At 46.2% G+C, this 18,088-nt stretch overlaps 1 protein-coding gene across 1 annotated transcript; it reads left to right on the top strand.

Moving 5' to 3' along the window:
* The first annotated feature begins 214 nt into the window (after positions 1-214).
* On the top strand, positions 215-4,328 carry LOC123445432 (disease resistance protein RGA5-like). The gene is made up of 2 exons (XM_045122421.1): positions 215-1,055; positions 1,538-4,328. Exons 1-2 carry the CDS (start codon positions 229-231, stop codon positions 3,468-3,470), a joined length of 2,760 nt encoding a protein of 919 aa, XP_044978356.1. The 5' UTR covers positions 215-228; the 3' UTR covers positions 3,471-4,328.
* Positions 4,329-18,088: the final 13,760 nt, after the last annotated feature.

Raw genomic sequence — 18,088 nt, 5'->3', positions numbered from 1 at the left:
CTACGCCCGGTCGGTTGGTGGCGGAACTAAAAGCATCTGTGCGGTGCTGCTCACAACGTTTATCTCTTTCTTTACACGGAAGAAACAATCATTGATCTGAACCCAGCTTATCTTCTCCAGAACAAATACACTGCGAGCAGAGGCCTTGGTAGTAACAGCACGGATATACCAGCTTTCTTCCTCCCCACACTAGCGCAATCGACCAAGTAGAGAGAGAGAGATCCAGCTATGGAGATTGCCATGGGGGCTATCGGCCCTCTCCTCCCCAAGCTCCGCGAGCTGCTCATGGGTGAGCTCACCATGGAGAAGAAAGTGAGAAAGGGCATCGAGTCTCTCGTAACAGAGCTGAAATTGATGCATGCCGTCCTCAGCAAGGTGGCCAAAGTGCCGGCGGACCAGCTTGACGAGGGTGTCAAGATCTGGGCGGGAAATGTCAAGGAGCTGTCCTACCAAATGGAGGACATCGTTGATGCCTTCATGGTGCGCGTGGAGGATGGCGGCGAGCCTGCCAACCCAAAGAACAGAGTTAAGAAGATAGTCAAGAAAGTCAAAAAGTTATTCAAGAATGGCAAGGATCTTCATCGGATCTCTGATGCTCTGGAAGAAGTGGTTGTTCAAGCTAAGCAGTTGGCCGAGCTGCGTCAGAGGTACGAGCAAGAGACGCGGGACACTAGTTCTAATACTAGTGTTGACCCTCGCATGGTGGCCTTGTATACAGATGTGACAGAGCTTGTTGGCATTGAAGAAACACGAGATCAATTGATCAACATGTTGATTGGGGGTGATGATTGGTCGAAGCATCCATTGAAGACGGTCTCTATTGTTGGATTTGGTGGGTTAGGCAAGACAACTCTTGCCAGGGCAGCGTATGACAAGATCAAATTGAATTTTGATTGTGGTGCTTTTGTGTCAGTATCGCAAAATCCTAACATCAAGAAAATCTTGAAGAGTATTCTCTTTGAACTTGACAAGGTGAAGTATGCAGACATTTATAATGTAGAAAGGGAAGAAACTCATCTCATTGATGAGCTTATTGAATTCCTTCATGAAAAGAGGTATGTTTTTTTTGTTCTGGCAGTTTGATGGCTTCTTGTTTAGTAAAACTATAAACTAATCCTTATATATAATTGTGAATATGCATCCAAATATGTAACACCATACTGTTGATCAATTAGAGGTTTGTAGTAAGTCTTCCTCGTGTTACTCACATAACCCTCTAGTAATAATTAGAGAGTAGTATGTTTAGGGCGACCAAGAAATTATTACTTATATGTCGATAATCTCAATGATTGAATCAATACCCTATGAAAACTTTATGGTTACACTTTCCCCAAAAAAAAGTGCATCTTTAGTTTTAGAAATTTGCAACAGGGAAATTGCACATTTCTACACCTACAATTGCACACAATTTTTGTCCAAATTCTGGTCTCACATTATGGAATTTTGTAGCCATAGAAATATCATATCCTTAGAATTGCCAACTTATATAAAAAAATTATTTGAGTTCTCAACTAATTCGAAAAATCCAATCATATAGGTACCTCATCATAATTGATGACATATGGGATAAAGAAGTGTGGAAATTAATCAAGTGTGCTTTCTCCAAGAAGAGTCCCGGAAGCCGACTAATCACGACAACTCGTGTCATTAGTGTCTCAGAAGCATGTTGCCCATCTAGGGATGATATTTACAAAATGAAACCTCTTTCCAATGATGTATCAAGAACGCTCTTCTGTAAACGAGTTTTTTCTGATGACAAAGTGTGTCCCCAAGAATTGGTGCAAGTAACTGAAGACATTTTGAAGAAATGTGGGGGCATACCGTTAGCTATTATTACTATAGCAAGTCTTTTGGCTAGTAACGATCAAATAAAAACAAAAGATCAATGGTATGCTTTGCTCAATTCCATTGGTCGTGGACTCACAGAAGATCGAAGCGTGGAAGAGATGAAGAAGATATTATTATTCAGCTATTATGATCTACCTTCTTATCTGAAACCATGCTTACTATACTTAAGCATCTTCCCAGAAGACCATGAGATTAGGAGAGATAGACTGATATGGAGATGGATATCAGAAGGCTTTGTTTATAGTGAAAAGAAAGATATTAGCTTATATGAGCTCGGTGACAGCTACTTCAATGAGCTAGTAAATAGAAATATGATCCAGCCCATAGACATTGGTTATGATGAAAAGGTAAATGCTTGCCGTGTACATGACATGGTGCTTGACCTCATATGCTCATTGTCAAGTGAAGAGAACTTTGTCACAATATTAGATGACACTAGAAGAAAAATGGGTAACTCAGAGATAAAGGTTCGCAGATTGTCCATTCAAAATAGCAAGATAGATGTGGATACCACTAGGATGGAGCATATGAGATCTGTTACTGTTTTCTCAGATAATGTTGTTGGGAAAGTGTTGGATATTTCAAAATTTGAAGTTCTGCGCGTGTTGGATTTAGAAGGCTGTAAAGATGTCTCAGATGTTCGGTATGTGGGGAATCTGTTACATTTGAGGTACTTGGGGCTAAGAAATACTCATGTTAAGGACCTTCCCATGGAAATAGGGAAGCTGCAGTTTTTGCTTACCCTGGACTTAAGAGGTACTAAGATAAAAGTACTGCCGTCGAGTGTTGTTCAGCTAAGACGTCTAATGTGCCTGTATGTTGGTCATGTTATGAAGCTTCCATCTGGAATAGGTAACCTGACTTCCCTAGAAGTGCTAGATGAACTGGGGTTATGTGAAGTGGACCTTGATTTTGTGAAAGAATTGGGCCATCTGACCAAGCTCAGGGTGCTCAGGCTTTACTTGGATGGTTTGGATGAGAGCCTGGGTAAAGCTTTGGAGGAATCCATTGGTCATATGGACAAACTGAACAGCCTAAGTGTATATGTCGATCGTGGACTCATCAATGTCCCGAGCGAAGATTGGGTGCCTCCTCCACAACTCCGCAGATTGGTTTTCCAGTCAGGTCAAAGTTGGTTCGAGAAATTGCCGTCATGGATTAGTCCTTCATCGCTTCCTCTCCTCTCCTATCTGGAGATAACGGTGTTTGAAGTGCGATCGGAGGCCATCCAGCTTCTTGGGACTCTGCCTGCTCTTGTTTATCTTAAGATATGGGATTATTCTGTGTTCCCGGAAGCACATGAGGTGGAAGCGCCCGTTCTTTCCTCTGGTGCGTTATTCCCATGTGCGACAGAGTGCCGCTTCTATGGTATAGGTGCCGTGCCGTCTACGTTTCCACAAGGAGCTGCGCCAAGGCTTAAACACCTTCGGTTTGCCTTACCAGCCAAGTGGGTCTCCCGTGAAAGCTTTGATTTGGGCATGCGCCACCTCCCTTCCCTGGAGCGAGTCGAGGTTGATGTTATCAAGAAGGGAGCTACCAGTCAGGAGGTGGATGAAGCGGAGGCTGCGGTGAGGGCCGCAGCGGATGACCACCCCAACCGTCCCGTCCTTCGCTTCCGGTGAAACATGCAGTAAAGGTTCGTTCCGGTTCCTTTGCTTTGGCAACAAGGTTCAGTATTCATCTTTCCTTCTTCATGTTATATACCTTTCTCAGGTGGACTGGTGGAGGAGGGTTTGACTAATTACTAGCACCCAACTATTGTTTCATCAATTAATTACTAGCACCGATCGAACTATTGTTTCATCATTTCTTTAGCCTGTGTACGTACTTCAATCAGATCCCTGAAACTAATGTTACCACTTATTGAAGTGTCAAGAATATTCCAATGTGAATTCCCGCTTTGGTTACTTACTTATGCTGCAAAAAATACGTAGCACAAGTCTTTTTATTTATACATGCTACAATATTACATGTAACCCGATCAAAATTAATAACGGACAACCCAACAGTAATACTGAATTGCTGATACGTGTGCATTTTTCTCTCTACTTTGATGAACTCTGGTTTCTTCCTTTCTGAAACATTGAACTGAAGCATTTCTTTGTGTGTTTCTTCCGAATGGCATTGCAGGTGTCGTCGACATGGATTCAATCATGGGTGCCTCCAACAACTCCTCATGTATTCTGCTCTTTGACCTGTCTCCCTCTGCATCCGGATGAACATCCTCATTCTGTCTGCCTAGGTTTGGATTCTCTTCACGCTTCCGCCAACTCAAGAACCATTATTTATGAGGCACTGCTTGGCACTGTTTGCTTGCTCTCATTCCGCTTTGTTTGGAGCAGTTCAATGTTTTGTTCTAGACTCGTATACTATAATGTCCGGTTCAGTTTGCCGTATTGGTTTCATGATGAAATAAACAGGCCTGTATTAAGTACATCTTTGTATTGGATTACAACTGGAATTTGAATATCTCTTGCATACTACCGTGTGCCTTCGCTGTCATCTAGTAATCTGTGAGATTATTGGCCCTGAACTGATGCAGTGTTACACGCCTACCGTAAGAAGAATCCTAAGTTGCAGACACAGTGTACGCATGTGTCTACCGTCGGACCCCTCCGACGGTAGGACATTTTCATACCGCCAGGGGCCTCAGCGGTAGGTTATTATACCCTACCGCCAAGAGCTACTGCGGTAGCAAAAGGTCAGTTCCGAATTTTTTTCTCAGCCAGGGTCAGATCCGGCTTAACTTCCAGCAAAAGTTCAAAATAGTGAATTTTACCGCCGTGGAGTGGATCTCGCAGTGGGTGCTCCGCGGGCCGCCAGCCCTGGCCTCAGGCAAAAAACCGTTGAAGAAACAGAGAAAAAACAGAAAGATTGTAGAAACCAGAGCGAACATAGCCACCATCAAGCGTCTCGATTGTAAAACCATGTCGAATGAAAAAACAAAGATGAAACTAGGCTGGCCCAATGACTACACATAGAGGAAAGCTTTCATGCGAGGGCTGCATATATCTTGCTAAAAGCAAGATATTTTGTATGTTTTTAAAACGAGGCAAAAGATTTGCCATTTTCATTGATTAATTAAGAAGAAGAGAGTTGACCGGTTAATTAGAGGAATACCGAGATTACAAACCCCACATGGGGGCACACGGACGACCTGATCACAAACGCCAAACAGTCGACCGTAGCATCGAGGACAAGATAGCTCCGATTTTGGCAGCGAGCTTCACAAAGAAAGTTGCAAGCCTCGCACCGACCTAGTCCATCGCAACATCCAGAGAGCACCGTCCGCTAAAAACCGCCCTCATGGAGTCATCATTGCCGCAGTGCCCCTGCCGCCTGCAGCTTCGACTTCTCTAACACATCCAGCAATCAACATAGACGCATCAATTGACATACCGGACCGTCAGTAACGGAAGGACAAGCCGCGACTCGGCTCTGCTAGTTACCATAGTCGCTGCCATGCGCGTCGCAACGCCACACCAACCTCGCACCGCCGGTCGAACACCTGTCGACCGCAATGTCGTGCACGTCCAGCCCCTATGAAAGCGCGAAGGAGACCATGAACTTCAAGGTGACGCCCCTAAGACCTCGTTTGGTTAAGGGGGATTGGGGAGGTTTTGAGAGGAAAATCCCCGGGGGGCTCAGAAACCCCACAGATCCTCGGGCGCCCATTTGGTAGGAGGGGTTTGCCCAGCCTAATCCCCTCCGTTCCCCTTCAATCCCTTTCTATCCATGTGTTTCAAAATCCTCCTTGGGGGACTAGTGGAAGCAAAACCCCGGGGATTCGAGAGGATTGGGTGGAACAAAGGGATTCACCTAATCCCCTGAAATCCCTCCCTCTCAAAACCTCCCCAATCCCCCTTAACCAAACGAGGCCTAAGGGGGAAGCGACGATGAGGCGACGCCGTCACCCAACTCACACAGAGTCTTAAGATTTCCCCTGGAGGACATGACTCGGGATGGAGGAGGTGTGAGAGGTCAACGACGACCCTCCAGGGAGGAGAACGACGCCCACGGGCGACGCGCTGTCGGCACCGACAAAGCCGTGCAGATTCTCCTCTGGTTAATCCCAATCCCCTCCAACCCATGCAGCCGGCGACTAAGAAGAGCCACAGGCCCGCACGCCCACTGAACCACGCACCTCAAGCGTGGAGACGTCGCCATCCCACGCAAGAGCAACCACCTCGCCATTGGCAGACACCGACGAGACAGATCCGGCAACCCCCTGCCACAACAAGAACACACACGCCACGAGAAAGGTCCGCACGCGGAGATGCCTCCAAGGCCAGAAGAGGGGGCCGCCACCCCACCTCAACACGCCGTCGAGAGCAACGAGCCGCAACCCGAGAGCCAATCGACACCGTCACCATGGCAGCAGCCATCGATGACGCTGCACCATCAGAAGCAGAGCACGCGCGCACAACAGCCTCCTGATGGCTGGAAGGGGGGCGCCACCCTGCCCCAATGCGCCGACGAGAGCATCGGGCCGCAGCCCATGGAATCTCTGCCACCGTCGCCTCGGCAGCCGTCGCTGGAGACGCGGCCCTGGAAGCACCATCGTTGAGGCAGTCGCATCACGTCGCAGGAGGGCGATCCTCCCTCCACCACGAGATCCTGCCGCATGGCAAGGAGATACCCTTGCCGCCATCGTCGTCGCATGGACTTCGTCCGGCAACCTCTGACGACGACGGCGAGGAGGAGTCGGAGATGGGAGAGGGGTCGGCGGCGGCTTGATCAGGGTTCCACCCAAGCCGCCCATAAAGGCGACGCGGGGGACGGGGGATGTGTTGGAAATATGCCCTAGAGATAATGATAAATAGTTATTATTATATTTCCTGTTACAAGATAATCGTTTATTAATGGCATTGTGTTGAAGATGCCACACTCGCTGCTGCGGTGCCCAAACGGCCACCAACGCGCTCATCGGACGGCGGCCATCGACGGGCATTGTAGGCGCCGCCAGTGTGGTCGTCGGTGCTGCGGTGTAGAATCGGGGGGGGGGGCATGGAGGTGTTGCGTTAGAGAAGATACAAGGGCCCTGTTTGGATACTCTAACTCCGTTAGAGGTTAGAGTTAGATTCTAACTCTAGACTAACCTTGAACTAACTCTAACCAAAGAGGTGTTTGGATGGAAGAGTTAGATTGCCAATAAATGCACCTTTTCCAATCATTTGGCTCCTTTATCTAGGATTTTGTGTGGTGGAGGGAGAGAGAAAAGTAACTTTTTCTGGGCCCCACCCAACTCTAACCCAAAAGGCACCTTTTGGATGAGTTAGATTTTTTGGGTGGGTTAGATGCATCTAACCAACTCTAACCCACCCTGTTTGGATTTTTGAGGGTTAGATGAGTTCAATCTAACCAACTCTAACTCTAACCCTAGAATCCAAACAGGGTCAAGGGCGGGCGGGGTTGTGCTCGTGGATGTCTAGTTAGATGAGGAAGATGGGCTACAAGCCTATGGATCGAACGACCCCTATATGCGTTAATCTGGCGGCTCCGCAAGCGGATGATATTTGCAAAATATCATCCGGATGATTTATAGCATGACAGGTGGATGCTGATGGTGGAATACTTCTCTACTTTATAGCTCTTATTATATGCACGTCCAAACATATCAAATGAATTAGCAACATACGAGATATTGAAAAATGGTACAAGGTTCACAAAATGATAGCTACCCAAAATATCCCTTGTTCAGATTTATAGTATCTATTTTGCAGGTTGGCAATAAGGGGTATTAATTGTACCTGCCTACATTGTTAATGGCTTAATGTCACTTGTAGCAATAAATACAAATAATTAAAAGAATATACAGAAACAAATGTGCATACGTCGTTCCTGACCAGAATTAATTTCAAATTAAAAAAACATTTTTGGAAAATTTCAAATGACACACTTACCATACGACCGAGGGATTCTAGCACTTTCTCTATCAACGTGAGAAAAAGTGAGAACCAACTCTAACATAAGAGGGGAGAGGACACTCATTCTTTCGCCCACCTCTGCTCCCCCTTGCCTTAGGAGACCTCTCAGGCATCGAGGGGTAAGGGAACCATAAATAACACTCGAGATGACAATTTCAAAAAAATACTTGATGTAAACTTAATTTTGTGAGACCGATGGCAAAGCAGTCGCACCCCCGCGTCGTCCTCATCGGGCGACACGGGGGGGGGGGGGGTTTGATTCCAGCCGTCGGCCCCAGTAAAGATAAGATTTATTTAAAGTGCACAACTTTGATTGTGACAATGTCCTCCTGTAAACGTAAAATTTATTTAAAGTGCACAACTCAATCATTAGTTTTTGGGTTTCCATTGTATAGTTTCTGATACATCCATTTTACATCATGAATTCTTATTGATATTTATGATAATCTTGTCAATTATTCCTTATTATGATATAATTCTCATGCCTTCTTTCTTTCTGAATATGCAAGGTACATTGCAAAGAGGGAAATTACTGGAAACTGGAATTCTGGACCTGAAAATCAAGAAAAAGGTCGAAGAATCACTTACTCCAAATGGTCAGAAACTTCACGGAGTACTTTTATGAAATATTTAAGAATTATTGGGCCAAAAATATACCAGAGGGGTCCAATACCTAGGCGAGCCCTGTTTCCTTGTGGGCCCCCAACAGGTCTCCCGGTCCTCCTTTTCTACTATATGGTGTGTTTTGACCTAGGAAAATCATAAGGATACTTTCTGGATGAAGCACCATCGTCTCGAGGCGGAAACATAGGTAGAGGCCCTTTTTCTCTCTGGCAAAGAGATTCTCTCGGGCAAACTTTCCTCCGGGAGGGGGAAATCAAAGCCATCGTTATCACCAACACTTTCTCCTTCGTGGGAGGACCAATCTTCATCAACATCTTCATCAGTACCATCTCATCTCAAACCCTACTTCATCTATTGTATTCATTCTTTGTCTCAAAATCTCAGATTGATATCTGTTGGTTTACTTGGTGGAAGATACTATGTTCATATCCTTAATTACTATTATTATACCTCTAATATTGAACATGTTGATGAGGTGTGAGTAGTTACTATTGCTCCTGGGTACATGGGAGAAGTCTTGTTAAGTAATCATGTGAAGTTGGTATTTGATCGATATTTTGATGATGTGTATGTTGTTGCTTCCCTTAATGGTGTCGTGTGAACGATGACTACACGACAATTCACCATGCTACGGGCCTATGGGAAGGCATTATGGAGTAATAAATAGATGATTGGAGTAATAAATAGATGATTGGGTTGCGAGAGTGACAGAAGCTTAAACCCTAGTTTATGTGTTGCTTCATAAGGGGTTGATTTGGATCCACACATTTCATGCTATGGTTAGATTTATCTTAATTCTTCTTTCATAGTTGTGGATGCTTGCGAGAGGTGATAATCATAAGTGGGTTGCTCGTTCAAGTAAGAACAACGCCTTAGCACAAGTCCACCCACACATCAAATTATCAAATTAACGAACGTGAATCAAATTATCGAGTGATAGAAGGGGACAAGACCTATATTATAGGACAAATGGAGTACAAGTAAAACAAGATCATGGATGCCGAACAATCCAACCCAAGTTTTGCCCAAAACAACTAGGACAGGCTAGGTGAGTGTTGGAAATATGCCCTAGATGCAATAATAAAATGGTTATTATCATATTTCCTTGTTCATGATAATCGTCTATTGTTCATGCTATAATTGTATTAACAGGAAATCGTAATACATGTGTGAATAAATAGATCACAATGTGTCCCTAGCAAGCCTCTAGTTGGCTAGCTCGTTAGTCAATAGATGATCATGGTTTCCTGATCATGGGCATTAGATGTTATTGATAACGTGATCACATCATTGGGAGAATGTTGTGATGGACAAGACCCAATCCTAAGCATAGCACTAGGTCGTATTGTTCGTAAGCTAAAGCTTTTCTAATGTCAAGTATCTTTTCCTTCGACCGTGAGATTGTGCAACTCCCGGATACCGTAGGAGTGCTTTGGGTGTATCAAACGTCACAACGTAACTGGGTGACTACAAAAGGTGCACTACGGGTACCTCCGAAAGTGTCTGTTGGGTTGGTACGAATCGAGATCGGGATTTGTCACTCCGTGTGACGGAGAGGTATCTCTGGGCCCACTCGGTAGAACATCATCATGAGCTCGATGTGACTAAGGAGTTAGTCACACGATGGCGTGCTATGGAACGAGTAAAGAGACTTACCGATAACGAGATTGAACAAGGTATAGGTATACCGACGATCGAATCTCGGGCAAGTTCTATACCGACAAACAAAGGGAATCGTATACGGGATTGATTGAATCCTTGACATCGTGGTTCATCCGATGAGATCATCGTGGAGCAAGTGGGAGCCACCATGGGTATCCAGACCCCGCTGATGGTTATTGGCCGGAGATGCGTCTCGGTCATGTCTGCCTGTCTCCCGAACCCGTAGGGTCTACACACTTAAGGTTCAATGATGCTAGGGTTATAGGGAATTGTTATACGAGGTTACCGATAGTTGTTCGGAGTTCTGGATGAGATCCCTGACGTCACGGGGAGCTCCGGAATGGTCCGGAGGTAAAGATTGATATATAGGACAGATGGTTTCGGATACCGGAAGTGTTTCGGGCATCACCGGTAACGTACCGGGACCACCGGAGGTGGCCCCGGGGGTCCACCGAAGGGGGGCAACAACCCCGGGAGGTAAGGTGGGCCAAGTGGGGAAGGGAACCAGCCCCTAGGTGGGCTGGTGCGCCTCCCCACTCAGCCCAATGCGTGGGGGAGAGAAAAAGGGGGGGGGCAAACCCTAAGCCAAGTGGGCCTAAGGCCCACCAGGGGTGCGCCACACCCCTTCTCCCCCCCTTGGCCGCCGCACCAGCCCCCATCTAGGGCTGCCGCCCCCCAGGAGAGGGAAACCCTCAAGGGTGCGCAGCCCCTCCCTCCCCTTATATATAGTGGGCACTTTTGGCCATTGGAGATCACACTTTTGCCTCTCTCTCGGCGCAGCCCTCCCTTCTTCCTCCTCCTCTCTGCCGGTGCTTGGCGAAGCCCTGCCGGGAGACCTCGTCTCTCCATCAACACCATGCCGTCGTGCTGCTGGAGTTCTTCCCCAACCTCTCCCTCCTCCTTGCTTGATCAAGGTGCGGGAGACGTCACCGGGCTGCACGTGTGTTGAACGCGGAGGTGCCGTAGTTCGGCACTAGATCGGAATCGCTCCGAGTACGACTCCATCAACCGCGTTCTAGCAACGCTTCCGCTTAGCGATCTTCAAAGGTATGAAGATGCTCTTACCCCTCTCTCGTTTCTGGTATCTCCATAGGAAGATCTGAATATGCGTAGGAAAATTTTGAATTTATGCTACGTTACCCAACAGTGGCATCCGAGCCAGGTTTTCTATGCGTAGATTCTATGCACGAGTAGAACACAAAAGTTATGGGCGATGATTTTTCAATTTGCTTTCCGCTACTAGTCTTATTCTTTTCCGGCGGTATTGTGGGATGAAGCGGCCCGGACCGACTTTACACGTACGCTTACGTGAGACTGGTTCCACCGACAGACATGCACACCGTGCATAAAGGTGGCTAGCGGGTGTCTGTCTCTCCTACTCTAGTCGGATTGGATTTGATGAAAAGGGCCCTTATGAAGGGTAAATAGCTTTGGCATATCATCGTTGTGGCTGTCACGTAGGTAAGAAGGCGTTCTTGCTAGAAACCCAAATCAGCCACGTAAAACTTGCAACAACAATTAGAGGACGTCTAACTTGTTTTTGCAGGGTTTGACATGTGATGTGATATGGCCAAAGTTGTGATGTTGCATGTATGATGTATGAGATGATCATGTTATTGTAATAGGTTTCACGACTTGCATGTCGATGAGTATGACAACCGGCAGGAGCCATAGGAGTTGTCTTAATTTATTGTATGAGATGCAACGCCATGTGCTTACTACTTTTACTTCATTGCTAACGGTTAGCTATAGTAGTAGTGATAGTAGTAGTTGGCGTGGAGACTTCACGGAGACACGATGATGGAAATCATGATGATGGAGATCATGGTGTCACGCCGGTGACGATGATGATCATGCGATGCCTGAAGATGGAGATCGAAAGGGCGAAGATGATAATGGCCATATCATGTCACTATATGATTGCATTGTGATGTTTATCATGTTTTACATCTTATTGCTTAGAACGACGGTAGCATAATAAGATGATCCCTCTTAAAATTTCGAGAACGTATTCCCCTAAGAGTGCACCGTTGCGAAGGTTTGTTGTCTCGAAGCACCACGTGATGATCAGGTGTGATAGATTCTAACGTTCGCATACAACGGGTGTAAGCCAGATTTACACACGCGAAACACCTAGGTTGACTCGACGAGCTTAGCATGTACAAACATGACCTCGAATACAAGAGACCGAAAGGTTGAACATGAGTCGTATGGTTGAATACGATCAGCATGAAGTTGCTCACCATGGTGACTAGTCCGTCTCACGTGATGATCGGACACGGGTTAGTCAACATGGATCATGCATCACTTAGATGACTAGAGGGATGTCGATTTAAGTGGGATTTCATACTTAATTTGATTAAATGAACTTAATTGTCATGAACTTAGTCTAAAAGGTTTGTCTTTATAAATATTGTAGATGGCCAACGTCAACCTCAATTTCAACGTATTCCTAGAGAAAAACAACCTGAAAGATGATGGTAGCAACTATGCGAACTGGGTTCGCAACTTGAAGCTCATCCTTGAAGCAGCTAAAAAGGCTTATGTCCTTGATGCGCCGCTAGGTGACCCTCCCGCTCTCGCAGCAACCCAGGACATTCTGAACGTCTGGCAAACGCGGAGTGATGACTACTCTCTGGTTAGGTGCGGCATGTTATACAGTTTAGAAACGGGGCTCCAAAGGCGTTTTGAGCAACACGGGGCATATGAGATGTTCCAGGAGCTGAAGCTAGTTTTTCAAGCTCATGCCCGTGTCGAGAGATATGAAGTCTCCGACAAGTTCTTTAGCTGTAAGATGGAGGAGAACAGTTCTGTCAGTGAGCACATACTCAAAATGTTTGGGTTACACGATCGTCTGACTTCACTTGGAGTCGAACTTCCGGATGATGCTATAATTGACAGAATCCTCCAGTCTCTCCCACCAAGCTACAAAGGCTTTGTGCTTAACTACAACATGCAAGGGATGGAGAAGACCATTCCCGAGTTGTACTCGATGCTCAAGTCTGCAGAAGTAGAAATCAAGAAAGAGCATCAAGTGTTGATGGTCAACAAGACCACTAGTTTCAAGAAGGGCAAGGGTAAGAAGAACTTCAAGAAAGACGGCAAAGCTGTTGCCACGCCCGGTAAGCCAGATGCTGGGAAGAAGAAAAAGAATGGACCCAAGCCTCAGACTGAGTGCTTCTATTGCAAGGGAAAGGGTCACTAGAAGCGGAACTGCCCCAAATACTTAGCGGACAAGAAGGCCGGAAACGTTAAAGGTATATGTGATATACATGTTATTGATGTATACCTTACCAGCGCTCGTAGTAGCTCCTGGGTATTTGATACCGGTGTTGTTGCTCACGTTTGCAACTCAAAGCAGGAACTGCGGAATAAGCCGAGACTGGCCAAGGACGAGGTGACGATGCGCGTCGGGAATGGTTCAAAGGTCGATGTGATCGCCGTCGGCACGCTACCTCGACATCTACCGTCGGGATTAGTACCAGCTTTAAGCATGAACATTGTATCAGGGTCTTGCCTAATGCGAGACGGCTACTCTTTTAAGTTAGAGAATAATGGTTGTTCTATTTATATGACTGTTATGTTTTATGGTCATGCTCCGCTGGTGAATGGTTTATTCTTGATGAATCTCGATCGTGATGTTACACATATTCATTGTGTGAGTACCAAAAGATGTAAAGTTGATAATGATAGTCCCACATACCTGTGGCACTGCCGCCTTGGTCATATCGGCATTAAGCGCATGAAGAAGCTCCATACTGATGGACTATTAGAGTCTCTTGACTTTGAATCATTTGACACATGCGAACCGTGCCTCATGGGCAAGATGACTAAGACTCCATTCTCAGGAATAATGGAGAGAGCAACCGACTTATTGGAAATAATACATACTGATGTGGGTGGTCCAATGAACGTTGAAGCTCGTGGTGGCTATCGTTATGTTCTCACTCTCACCGATGATTTGAGTAGGTATGGGTATATCTACTTGATGAAGCACAAATCTGAGACATTTGAAAAGTTCAAGGAATTTCAGAGTGAGGTCGAGAATCAACGTGACAGAAAAATTAAGTGTCTACGATCTGATCGTGGAGGAGAATATTTGAGTCATGAGTTTGGCACACACCTAAGGAAGTGTGGAATCGTTTCACAACTGACGCCGCCTGGCACACTGGAATACAACGGAGTGTCTGAACATCGTAATCGCACTTTATTAGATATGGTATGATGTATGATGTCTCTTACCGACTTACCGCTATCATTTTGGGGATACGCATTAGAAACTGCAGCATTCACTTTAAATAGGGCACCGTCTAAATCCGTTGAGACGACACCGTATGAACTATGGTTTGGCAAGAAACCTAAGTTGTCGTTTCTTAAAGTTTGGGGCTGCGATGCTTATGTGAAGAAACTTCAACCAAAAAAGCTCGAACCCAAAGCGGAGAAATGCGTATTCATAGGATACCCTAAGGAAACTATTGGGTATACCTTCTATCTTAGATCCGAAGGTAAAACCTTTGTTGCCAAGAACGGATCCTTTCTAGAGAAAGAGTTTCTCTCGAAAGAAGTAAGTGGGAGGAAGGTAGAACTTGATGAGGTAATTAGACCCCCTCTCGAACAGGATAGTAGCGCAACGCGGGAAGTTGTTCCTGTGGCGCCTACACCGACTGAAGAGGAAGTTAATGATGATGATCATGAAGCTTCGGATCAAGTTACTATTGAACCGCGAAGGTCCACAAGGGCACGCTCCGCACCAGAGTGGTACGACAACCCTGTGATGGAAATCATGTTGTTAGACAACGGTGAACCTTCAAACTATGAAGAAGCGATGGCGGGCCCGGATTCCAACAAATGGCTTGAGGCTATGAAATCCGAGATAGGATCCATGTATGAGAACAAAGTATGGACTTTGGTAGACTTGCCCAATGACCGGCGAGCCATAGAAAATAAATGGATCTTCAAGAAGAAGACTGATGCAAACGGTAATGTAACCGTTTACAAAGCTCGACTTGTCGCAAAGGGTTTTCGAAAAATTCAAGGAGTTGACTACGAATAGACGTTCTCTCCCGTAGCGAAGCTGAAATCAGTCTGAATCAAGTTAGCAATTGTCGCCTTTTATGATTATGAAATTTGGCAAATGGACGTCAAAACAGCGTTCCTTAACGGGAACCTTAAGGAAGAATTGTATATGATGCAACCAGAACGTTTTGTCGACCCTAAGGGTGCTAACAAAGTGTGCAAGCTCCAGCGCTCCATCTATGGGCTGGTGCAAGCATCTCGGAGTTGGAACATTCGCTTTAATGAGGTGATTAAAGTGTTTGGGTTCATACAGGTTTACGGAGAAGCCTGTTTCTACAAGAAAGTGAGTGGGAGCTCTGTAGCTTTCCTCATACTGTATGTGGATGACATATTATTGATGAGGAATAACATAGAGATGTTGGAGAGCATAAAGGCCTATTTGAACAAAAGTTTTTCAATGAAGGACCTTGGAGAAGCTGCATACATATTAGGCATCAAGATCTATAGAGATAGATCAAGACGCCTCATAAGTCTTTCGCAAAGTACATACCTTGACAAGATATTGAAGAAGTTCAATATGGAAAACTCAAAGAAAGGGTTCTTGCCAGTTTTGCAAGGTGTGAGATTGAGTAAGACTCAGTCGCCGACCACGGCAGCAGATAGAGAGAAGATGAGTTCTGTCCCCTACGCATCAGCCGTGGGCTCTCTAATGTATGTCATGCTGTGTACCAGACCTGATATAAACCTTGCCATAAGCTTGGTAGGGAGGTACCAAAGTGATCCCAGTATGGAACACTGGACAACGGTCAAGAATATCCTTAAGTATCTGAAAAGGACTAAGTAAATGTTTCTCGTTTATGGAGGTGATGAAGAGCTCGTCGTAAAGGGTTACGTCGACGCTAGCTTCAACACAGATCCGGATGACTCTAAGTCACAGACCGGATACGTATATGTGTTGAATGGTGGGGCAGTGAGCTGGTGCAGCACCAAGCAAGAAGTCGTGGCAGCATCTACATGTGAAGCGGAGTACATAGCTGCTTCAGAAGTAGCTTATGAAGGAATTTGGATGAAGGAGCTCATCACCGACCTTGGAGTGGTTCCAAGCGTGTCGGGTCCAATGACACTCTTCTGTGATAACACTGGGGCCATTGCCATAGCCAAGGAGCCCAGGTTTCACCGGAAGACGAAGCACATCAAACGCCGCTACAACAACATCCAGGACCATGTCCAGAGTGGAGTGATAGATATTTGTAAAGTACACACGGATCTGAATATTGCAGACCCGTTGACTAAACATCTTCCATGAGCAAAACATGATCAACACCATAATGCTATGGGTGTTCGATACATCACAATGTAACTAGATTATTGACTCTAGTGCAAGTGGGAGACTGTTGGAAATATGCCCTACAGGCAATAATAAAATGGTTATTATCATATTTCCTTGTTCATGATAATCGTCTATTGTTCATGCTATAATTGTATTAACAGGAAACAGTAATACATGTGTGAATAAATAGATCACAATGTGGCCCTAGCAAGCCTCTAGTTGGCTAGCTCGTTAGTCAATAGATGATCATGGTTTCCTGATCACGGGCATTAGATGACATTGATAACGGGATCACATCATTGGGAGAATGATGTGATGGACAAGACCCAATCCTAAGCATATCACTAGATCGTATTGTTCGTATGCTAAAGATTTTCTAATGTCAAGTATCTTTTCCTTCGACCGTGAGATTGTGCAACTCCCGGATACCGTAGGAGTGCTTTGGGTGTATCAAACGTCACAACGTAACTGGGTGACTGTAAAGGTGCACTACGGGTACCTCCGAAAGTGTCTGTTGGGTTGGTACGAATCGAGATCGGGATTTGTCACTCCGTGTGACGGAGAGGTATATCTGGGGCCACTCGGTAGAACATCACCATGAGCTCGATGTGACTAAGGAGTTAGTAACACGATGACGTGCTACGGAACGAGTAAAGAGACTTACCGGTAACGAGATTGAACAAGGTATAGGTATACCGACGATCGAATCTCGTGCAAGTTCTATACCGACAGACAAAGGGAATCGTATACGGGATTGATTGAATCCTTGACATCGTGGTTCATCCGATGAGATCATCGTGGAGCAAGTGGGAGCCACCATGGGTATCCAGACCCCCTGATGGTTATTGGCCGGAGAGGCGTCTCGGTCATGTCTGCATGTCTCCCGAACCCGTAGGGTCTACACACTTAAGGTTCGATGACGCTAGGGTTATAGGGAATTGTTATACGAGGTTACCAAAAGTTCTGTTGGGGAACGTCGCATGGGAAACAAAAATTTTCCTACGCGCACGAAGACCTATCATGGTGATGTCCATCTACGAGAGGGGATGAGAGATCTACGTACCCTCGTAGCAGCAGAAGCGTTAGAGAACGCGGTTGATGTAGTGGAACGTCCTCACGTCCCACGATCCGCCCCGCGAACAATCCCGCGATCAGTCCCACGATCTAGTACCGAACGGACGGCACCTCCGCGTTCAGCACACGTACAGCTCGACGATGATCTCGGCCTTCTTGATCCAGCAAGAGAGACGGAGAGGTAGATGAGTTCTCCGGCAGCGTGACGGCGCTCCGGAGGTTGGTGATGACCTTGTCTCAGCAGGGCTCCGCCCGAGCTCCGCAGAAACGCGATCTAGAGGAAAAACCGTGGAGGTATTTGGTCGGGCAGCCGTGGAAAAGTCGTCTCAAATCTGCCCTAAAACCTCCGTATATATAGGTGGGAGGAAGGGGGCCTTGCCTTGGGGTCCAAGGACCCTCAAGGGGGTCGTCCGAGCCAAGGGGGAGGACTCTCCCCCCCCCCCAAACCGAGTTGGACTAGGTTTGGTGGGAGGGAGTCCCCCTCCCTTCCCACCTCCTCCTTTTTTTTCCTTTTTCCTTTGATTTCTTATCCTTGGCGCATAGGGCACTTGTGGGCTGTCCCACCAGCCCACTAAGGGCTGGTGTGGCTCCCCCAATGCCTATGGGC

Source organism: Hordeum vulgare, chromosome 3H, assembly GCF_904849725.1.
Source record: "Hordeum vulgare subsp. vulgare chromosome 3H, MorexV3_pseudomolecules_assembly, whole genome shotgun sequence".
Lineage (NCBI taxonomy): Eukaryota > Viridiplantae > Streptophyta > Magnoliopsida > Poales > Poaceae > Hordeum > Hordeum vulgare.
Note: the sequence above shows the minus strand (reverse complement) of the source record. Positions and strands in the feature narration are given on the sequence as shown.

What these genes read in the sequence shown, in the direction of transcription:
- LOC123445432 (XM_045122421.1), top strand. Translation starts at nt 229, where the DNA reads ATGGAGATTGCCATGGGGGCTATCGGCCCTCTCCTCCCCAAGCTCCGC. An exon ending in GAATTCCTTCATGAAAAGAG is followed by an intron (nt 1,056 to 1,537) that starts GTATGTTTTTTT and finishes CCAATCATATAG; the next exon opens with GTACCTCATCATAATTGATG.